At 37.3% G+C, this 9,704-nt stretch overlaps 1 protein-coding gene across 1 annotated transcript; it reads right to left on the reverse strand.

Annotated features, from left to right (window-relative positions):
• Positions 1-3,396: 3,396 nt before the first annotated feature.
• Positions 3,397-6,848, reverse strand: LOC141592365 (receptor-like protein kinase HERK 1). The gene has a single exon (XM_074412995.1). It carries the CDS (start codon positions 6,194-6,196, stop codon positions 3,725-3,727), a length of 2,472 nt encoding a protein of 823 aa, XP_074269096.1. The 5' UTR covers positions 6,197-6,848; the 3' UTR covers positions 3,397-3,724.
• Between the last annotated feature and the right edge of the window lie 2,856 nt (positions 6,849-9,704).

Here is a 9,704-nt window from a genome sequence, read left to right on the forward strand (position 1 = left end):
GTGGCGACTCCATACAAAAATGCAAACGCTTGTTTCGTTTTCACCAAGCGCCCCCGTGGGCGGCCCGCTGTCCACACACACATCACCATTAACAAAGGTTGGGGCACTATGAGACGATTAAGCAGTGTTTCAAATATAAAAATCAAAATTTCCTATATGGTACTTTTCTACACACATCACCAACACTGTACTCCGGCCATTTGGTACCGTTTAACAAATTTTTTTTTCAAAGGTGGTAAAAAGCCAGAATTTTTTTTGAAGGTGGTGTTTCACAAAGTTCCCTATATTAAAGGTGGTGTTTAACAAAAAAACCCAACAAAAAAAGAACTTTTTCCCACTATAAAAGATTGGCCAGAGAAATCTCCTCACGGGAAATTCAGTCGATCCTAAAGCGAGCACAAAGACTGACTTACTCATCGAAGGAGCTTTCCTCGAAACCCCCCAAAGCTAGGTTTGTTACCTATTACAAGAACTCGGCCGAAAGAAAAAAAAAAGAAGATTAAGGACCTCACGTCTAGGACCTGAGGGACAACGACGTCGGACAAAGCTTAGCCCACCACAAAACGCTCATTAGTCTCGTGTAATCTATATTACTCATTCAGTACATTTTCACCCGAAACAATTGGTGCCATCTGTGGAGAACCTAACATAGAGGTCCTTAAAAGTAATACCTTGAAAGACTAAAATGTCCGACCCCAACGACAATACCCTGCCGCGCAAATAGGGTGTCTTGCCCTTTTCAAATTCGGATTTTTCTCACTATCCATTGTTTTGTTTACTTTTGTTTTTATCTTTGTTTTTTTGTGATTTGTTTCTTGTATATTTTGTGTTGGGTGTTTGATCTTGACGTTTTTGGGTGGGGTTTTTAAATTTTGACTCGGGTCTCGAATTTTGAGTCAATTTTGGGCCTAGAGTCCAGTTTTACTCTAGTTAGTGTCATTTCGACACTTGCAACGTGCCGAAAACATTTTAGGTATTTTAAGAACGTTTTGATAAATGTTTTACTTATTAAATTGATTTTTCGAGTTTTTTGACGTGTCGTCTCACTGAATGTCGATTAGACGTTGTAATGTCAAAGTATGTTGTAGTCCGATCATCATCGGGTGGTTGTTGGGAGTCCGAAGATACTGAGAATCTACAGATACATCTTAACCTTGGAAAATTTTGGCGTTGTTGCGGGGGAGACGGTTCCATTTTATTGATTTTCACTGATTATTGATTATTTTCTGCCTTCTCAAGGTACTGTTGATCCGTGAGACATCTCATCTTTTTTTTGTCGTCTCAATCAATCCAAGATCTTACTTTGACCCCATTGGTTGTTCATGCTCAAATCAACCGACTTAGATCAAAATTCACATGTTAGGGTAATCTAATGGATGCAAATGCATGCATTTAACCTATTTCATCAACTTTTTCACTTAACAACTACGATTGATTACTAAAGGCCTCATCGAGTGGGCGAGATTTGGTGTTCGTATTAAAGAGCTTTCCAATACGTACCCTCACTCCTTACTCATATTTCTAGATAGTGGATGTCCATATCCATGACATACGACTATACGAGAGTCATTCTAGATATGGAATGCTAACGAGGAACAAGTCTTTATCTTTAGTATTGTTGGGAAATTACCGTCAATCTCCCACGTGCAACGGAAGCAGCCAATCGACAAGTAAACTGTAAAAGTAAATAAATGCAAACAATAATAAGATGAGACAGTATTTATGGTCAAACCCAGGACAAAACCATCCAAACCGAAAGTAAAATCCACTAACTAAAACGACTTAGATAAAACGACTAGAATTCAATAATAATAGTTCCAGTACAACGTAACCATCTCGAATAAATATTAATTTGAAACACACAATAATATAAGATAACAACCTCTAGACCTCTAGTAGCATTAGGAAATGCCACTAATACCACCCTAGAGTAACCTCCTAAATTATTGCATTATAACACTGTTATACTACATCTCACCCTCAAACCCCGACTGTATTTTATTTACCGAGTCACCTTGTTTGATTATCTGTGAGATATATTTTCCAAAGGAATTACATCCTTTATACGGAGTATAACCTTGTGAAGTGATGTTATATTTTAATGTCATAAGGTCACTTCACGTTACCACACAAATGAATTAAAGTATTTCATTTGTTTTTTACGTAATCCTAAACAAACATGCATCCACATTCATTTAGCACCTAATGTTACATGTACCTCATCAATACTTGTACATGTAACACTCAGCTTAATTAAAACCTTGTCTTGGATGTACGTTCCCACCCAACAAGTATCTATGTCAACATTGCTTTGTTTGACCAAGGTATGTTGATTTGAATGGTGTCCAGGCACTTCATAATTGTTTGGTGGCGTGGCGACTCCATCAATCACAAATTGCTCGTTTCGAGAAATTTATCAAGACGAAACCAACCGAGCTAAAACGATCTAGTCATTACAAAAATTCGCGTTACTCACGCGTGGATTAGACCGCCGTGCGCGGGTGGCATGTCCACAATAAAAGTACCCATATATGGCTTAACGTATTACAACCATTATCTAACAGTACCTTATCAGAGCATGAAACTCATGCCAAGTAGGCCTGCAAAACCGGATATCTGATCCGGATTTCAAAATCAGATCGGATTTCCGAATTTAAAATTATCATTTTTCCTGATCCACATCCGATCCGAATAATTCGGATATCCGAAAATTTGGAGATCTAGATTTCGGAAACCGGATTCGATCCGGATTTAAATATACAGTAAAAATTACACTAAGGCTTGTGGTATTGGGCTATTGGCAGACTAAAACTAAAGGCAATTTCGGTCCATTTCGCATTTTACAATCCATTAAAAAAGGTAACGTCTTCGATCGCATAAATTATAAGTCATGATCACATAAATTAATAGTCTCGATCGCATAAATTACAGGTCTTAATTGTATAAATTACAAATTTTTACTACAAATTTCAAAACTAGTCTAAAAACCCCATAAACTAAACATAATTTTTTTTTTTCATATAAATTTTTAAAATTCGGATATCCGGTTTTAAGAAAATCACAATCCACATCCGATCCGGTTTATTCGGGAAAAATCGGATCAGATATCCAATTTAAATGGTATCCATATATTCGGATTTTTTTTTCAGATTTCGAATCGGATTCGAAAAAAAAAATCGGATCAGATATTTTTTGCTAAACCCTGGTAAGGCATCATTTGGTACAAATGGGTATGCCAAAGCCCAAAGACTCACTTGACACTGAAGCACATATGACAAATTTTAAGTAACTGCATGTTAGTCAAAGCACTTTTTAGTTACATTGACAAGTTGAAACATTAAACATATGGTTTGTGTAAAACGGATGAACACATAACTGAGTTAACGCACATTAAAGTAGCAATTAATAGAAGTCATTTAACAATAAATATTGTGTAAAACCGTATTACAATGATATCCATAGCCTCGAGCGTCAAGTCATACGCAAGGTGGCGCAATAAATAAAGAGTCAAACAGCCAAATAAACAAGGAGTCGAAGTAACATACCCTATCAAAACATAGGAGCGAGTAACTCCATGGATACAAGTTCTTTCGAAATTTGTATATAACTGATGTATACTGAAACTAATTAGTTTCAACTTACTATTGTAACTACTTGAGAGGTCCATGACTGAATGTGAGCTAGTTGTAAGTGGAATAATATACAAGAAAGAATCCTCAAACATTCATCGGCCCTCAGGTTTGACTATCTGTGAGAAAACCTGGCTCATTGAAACACCAGAAGCATCATCATCAGTTGTAATTATTTCCTGTTGTACTGAAGTTACACTGTCTTGATTCTCAGTGAAGTTGCGGATTTGTGGAGATAGCGCCCCAATCATGTTGGTACTATTATCTTCAGGATCATCTAGAATAACTGCTTCTTGTAGTTGAAGTATATACTCCAAGTTCCATAGCACATCCCCCATTGTAGGTCTGTCAACCCCGAAATCAGCAAGACATTTCTCAGCTGTTTCCCCAAACTTTCTCAGAGAATCGGGTTTTATTTTGCCGGCAAGAGTAGGGTCTATGATTTGGTCAAGTTGTCCTTTTTTCAGCCATTTCATAGCCCACTCAGCTAAATTCACCATTTCCCTGGGAAGTGTCGGGTCTATAACCGGCCTTGCACAAAGGACTTCAAATAAGACCACCCCAAATGAATAAACATCTGATTTCTCGGTCAACTGTTGCCTTCGAAAATATTCAGGGTCAAGGTATCCAAAACTACCCTTTACAGCAGTACTGACATGGGTTTGGTCAAGCTCTGGGCCCGTTTTTGACAACCCAAAATCAGCCACTTTTGCCATGAAAGTTTCATCGAGTAAAATATTAGCAGATTTTACATCTCGATGAATCACGGCTTTTGCATACCCAGTGTGGAGGTAATGCAGGCCTCTAGCTGCCCCAATGCAAATCTCAATTCTCTGCTTCCAACTCAGACTAGGAAGGTCTGACCCATATAAGTGACTCTTGACTGTCCCATTCTCCATGTACTCGTAAATAAGAATCATCTCATTTTTCTCATCACAATATCCAATCAAAGAAACCAAATGACGGTGTCGAAATTGTGAAAGCAATTCGATTTCAGTTCTAAACTCTGCAAGACCCTGTTGTGACCGAGGGTTGCCCCTCTTAACAGCAACTTTTGTACCATCGCCCAAGGTTCCCTTATAAACCTTTCCAAACCCGCCTATTCCGATAACTCTACTTTCATCAAAGTTGCTAGTGGCATCATGAACTACTGCAAAAGGGATTCTATAACCCAAATTGGAATCAATGCTTGTAGCGGTATTAGAAAATTTGCTTCCCGTAGAGTGGGAAGTTCTTCCAAGAGATAAAGGAATCCAAGATTTTGAAAGACCTTGACGGGTCAGTTTCCTTTGGCTTCTTCTACAAAGGAGAAAAAGGATGCATGCCAATACAAGAACACAAAACCCTCCAACAACAATACCCACTATCAGTCCTACTTTAACTCTCGAGCTCTTTTCTATAAGGAAAAGACTGCCCTTAGAATTGCTCATTTTCAATATTTCGAGCCCATTCAAAATGGCATTGGGGTAAACATTGACCACAGTGGATGGAGCAATACTTATCCGAAGCTTGTTGGTTTTCGCTAAAGGTGTGACAGCATCGAAAAAATAAGGAGTAGCCAGAGCCCTCGTCACTTTGCTAAGATCGAGCTGTGGAGAAACAAACCAATTGTTGAGGTAAACACTAAAGACCAGCTGAAACAAGGCCTTGCTCACTATATCACAATAGTGAAACCGAACAAGATACTGAAACCCCGGCGCCACCATAAACTCCCACGTCACATTAAAATTAGCGAAAGGATTATCCTCTGAATTCATCACCTTGGCAGTGCCATAAACAGAAGCTGGAGCAGTATATTTTGTTGCGAATCCTTTAGCATACCTAACAGCCTTAATATTACTCTTATTAACAGCAGAAGCTTTATTCACCAAAAAACCGTCATCAGGAACCCATGTTCTCCAAAGAGTATCATTATCAAAATTTACCATTGGGCCTCCCATGTTTAGCCTGAAAACCGTCTCTAATGCTAGTCTAGTTAGGCCATTGTAGCTTCCAGCAGGGTCTATTAAGGTAGCATGATCAATGATGAGAGAATCCGGGACTAAAATAACTTCTAAAGCATTAAGGAAGGCGAAAGACCCCCTGGATGGATCGATTGTGATCATGAGATTATTTGATGTAACATTGAGAGAGTACTCTTTAACTAAAGGAGATTTATGTGGAGTATAATCACCAAGAAGATTGAATTCTTGAGCAGACACGCTGAAATTAGCAGTACTCATTGTGTAGGTACCGTAATCAAATGGGAAGAAATATAGGCGAATGAAATACCGCCCTGATTGGGTGATAGGAAGGGTATATACTGAGTTTCCGGTAAATATTCTAGCAGTTTGAAAAAGGGGTGAAGTAGGAGAAGTTGGCAAAGAGTTAGAAGAAGCCTTCCCCAAAATTTTCTGTGGAGTTGAGAGAAACTTTGATGAGTGTTTATCAGCAATAAACACACGATTACCGACTGTTGTGTCGTTGGAAGATCCACAGTCTATTAGATAATTGGTTGCACTAATGCTCCCACTAAACAGGATTAGGAAAGCCATACATAAGGCCAATCTGAGCTTAAAATTACCCATTTTCGCCGAATTTTAGACAGTTACAGAAAACCCAACAAATCCTAGATGTTTCCCAAGTCAAGGAACAAGATTCTTGTATAAATGGACAAATAAATCAGAATTCATACTATAATAGATTGAAATCCTAACCCACAGGCACAGATTACAGGCATTGACGAACAGATTCAATCAGAATTAAAATAATAGAAATAGAAACAAAATGATGGGTGGACAATGCATGTGAGGGTTACCAATTACAATAACAATAATAATAATAATAATGTAGACATTAAACAATGGCAGATTTCAGTTACTTATAAGTAGAGTAAAGTGCTTCATTCAGGTAACAGCAACTTAGAGAAGCAAAAGAAATAAAAAAAAAATACGCAGAAAAGGAAGCTAATAATTCAAGGTAAAAGATTAAGGCTTTGACATTTATTGAATGAGATAAACCCAAATGAGTGTGCAACTAACAAGATGTCAAAATATTAATAATAATAATAATAATTATTATTATTATTATTATTATTATTATTATGAACACAATGAAGCTAAAAGGGTGAATGATTGAGAGGCATATTCATTCATTCATAGAAAATGACAGGAATTTGTTTATAGAAAAAACAAAGTTGTAGATTTATGTGAATTGGATGATATAAATGACAAGGTTTAAAGTGATATAGACTAGAAGACAAGACAAAGTCAAATAATTTATGTATATGAATAAAGGGAAATAAGTGTGTATTGATTAGATGAACCGTTAGTTGAATAACCGTCTCCCCTTTGCTTGTGAGTCGTGAGTAGGGATGGCACTAGATCGAAGACTCTACGCATATCCGCTCGATCGAACCCTGATGGAGCGGATATAGATCTCATTTTAATAGATCTAATGGATATGGGTCGGATATGGATCTAGAAAAATTTACGTGGATATGGATATGGATTTGGTCGCTAAGATCCAGACCATACCCAAATCCATATTTTTTATTTTATTTTTAGATTTTTAGATATATAAGAATAATTAACGTTGATAGAAGTCATGTTTTCTTATCTTTTATTCAATTCACTTATGTCAGTTTTTGATGTGACTCATATTTAAGCACATTTAGTCCCCGAATTAGCCTCGTTTCCATGCTTTCTAGCATATATTAGGGTCATTTCTTATCTTTAGTTTCCCATTTTGCATATTCTTTGAGGTTTTGTATCCTTAGTAGAAGAGGATTGCTAACCTTGCATATATGGAGCAAAATGGAGCTAAATGGATCGCATCTAATGACCAAGCATTAAAGAGAAGACCGACACTAGAGGCCTAACTAGACAAATTAAGTGAAATGGGCAATGATGAAAAGATCCTTGCATCCCCAACAAGATCCCCGCGGATTGTTGAGGAGCCAAAAAAGAAAAGTATCCTGTGCCACGATCCGAGCAGCCCGAGCTCAGGACGAGCAGATCAGAAGCAACGATCTGAGCGTCCCAGAGCTGGATCCGAGCGTGCCAGAGCAACGATCCGATCGGATCTTCTTACAGGACAGCCCGTGCTTCAGGCCAGGACGAGCGAATCCTGGTGGGACTTGTAAAGATGATCCGCGCATGTCCCTCGGGAGTTGCAATTCCTCAAGCTTCTTTTAGGGTCTTAATAGTCATTTAAACCCTTAGTAACCCTAATCCTTGTACTTAATTTTAGTATAAATACCCATTGTACTACCTAAATTAGAATCATCTTTTAATCAACTCTTAATACAACAATCATCTCTTAATCCTCTCTTAATTTAGTCTTAATTTAGTTGTAATACACTTTCCAATATTAATCACATCTTAATCTTTCATTAATCTCTCAATTGTTCTTCCTTTTATTTGGGTAATTAGAAAATTATTTGGGTTTATTTGGAGGATTGACAACCTTCCATCATTCATCAAGTACTTCTATTATTCTTTGCTTTATTATTTAGATAATCTTCATAGGTATAATTCCTTTTTACCGTTGTTTAATTATTGTTAATCACTTTACTTTATTCATCATGTTTTGCTTTGTTAGTATGATTGACAACCTTATTAGCATGTTAAACTTGATCATGAGTGAGTAGTCCTTTAGCTAGGGTTAATGGGGAATCAGGGGGAAACAAACATGGAGATTGATCTATGCTTAATCTAATATGTTCTCATAATTAATTTGCTTGCTTGTTGTGATTTCAATCTATGCACATGTTATGTTTGATGAAATGCTAGACTATGAAACCTTGCATTTTTTTGACCTTCCCTGATCTCTTCAATGAATCTCTTCAATGAGACTTGTAAGATATAAACCAACTCGAGCCTCATTAGACCATGCATAGAGTTGAATAGGAGGAGACTAATTCGACTTGTAGGTGTTCTACAGTCTAGACGACTCGGCTCCGGGACCTAAATCTTTCTAGGGATTGTAAGATATACACTAACTCGATCACATCACAACAATAAGTGCTTGCATCTAATTGAGAACATGTTTGTATAATCTACTCCCATGAATCCCCTATGAACCCATGACACCCTAGTGCTTTTAATCATTTTCTTACAAACCCCTTTTACTTGTTTTACTTTGTTTTCATTAATTTATATTCATCTTGTTGATTAGTTTAGAATACACCTCATCTCAACCCAAATTGTGACACCCTTAGACATAGCTACTTGCAATTGAAAATCCTACATCAATACCCGTCCCTTGGGATTCGACCTTTACTTACCTCTTTACTAAGAGTAGTTTGTGAAGTTATAAATATTGTTTTGGTTGATAGCTTTGACGGCGAGTTCTAGTCACACCAAAAATGGCGCCGTTACCAGGGACGGTGTTCAATTAATTTGATTTTCATTAATTGTTTTTAGTTGTGTCTTTCTTTACCTTGAGGAAGTCAATCTCCTCAAGGTTGTTCTAATTGTTTTCGAGTTGTTTGATATTTTGCATGACTAGGATATCACAAGGTAATTTGTTACCTATTGATTTCGAGATTGAAAGGACCTTAACCAACAATAGAAGAGTTGCTAGAAGTAATTCAAGAGTTGTAGGTATTGGTGAGATTGTGGATATACAACCAAATAACATTGAGTTTGTCAACCCTTTATCAAGAGAAGGAGAGGATAACCCAATTCAAAACCAACCACAAAATCAACACACAATGCCTAAATTTTCATCACATTCCGTACCAACCGAGGAGAACCTACCAAATGGTACTCCTACACCACCACATTTAACCGGTAGTTTCATTGCCAAATCCGCATTCATACAATTAGTTGAGAGAAGTCAATTTGGAGGGATGCCTAGTGAAGACCCTCATTCACATATGGAGACTTTTTGTGACTATTGTGATGCAATTTCTCAAACCGGAGTTACTCAAGACCAAATCCAATGGGTATTGTTTCCTTTTTCTTTGATCGGTACCGCAAAGCAATGGTTGAAGAGCCTAGACAAGGCCACCCTTGGTATTGATTCATGGAAGAAGTTAGCACTTGCCTTCTACAATAAATTCTATCCTCCAGAGAAGACTAATATGTTAAG

This window comes from Silene latifolia, chromosome 7, assembly GCF_048544455.1.
Source record: "Silene latifolia isolate original U9 population chromosome 7, ASM4854445v1, whole genome shotgun sequence".
Taxonomy (NCBI): Eukaryota; Viridiplantae; Streptophyta; class Magnoliopsida; order Caryophyllales; family Caryophyllaceae; genus Silene; species Silene latifolia.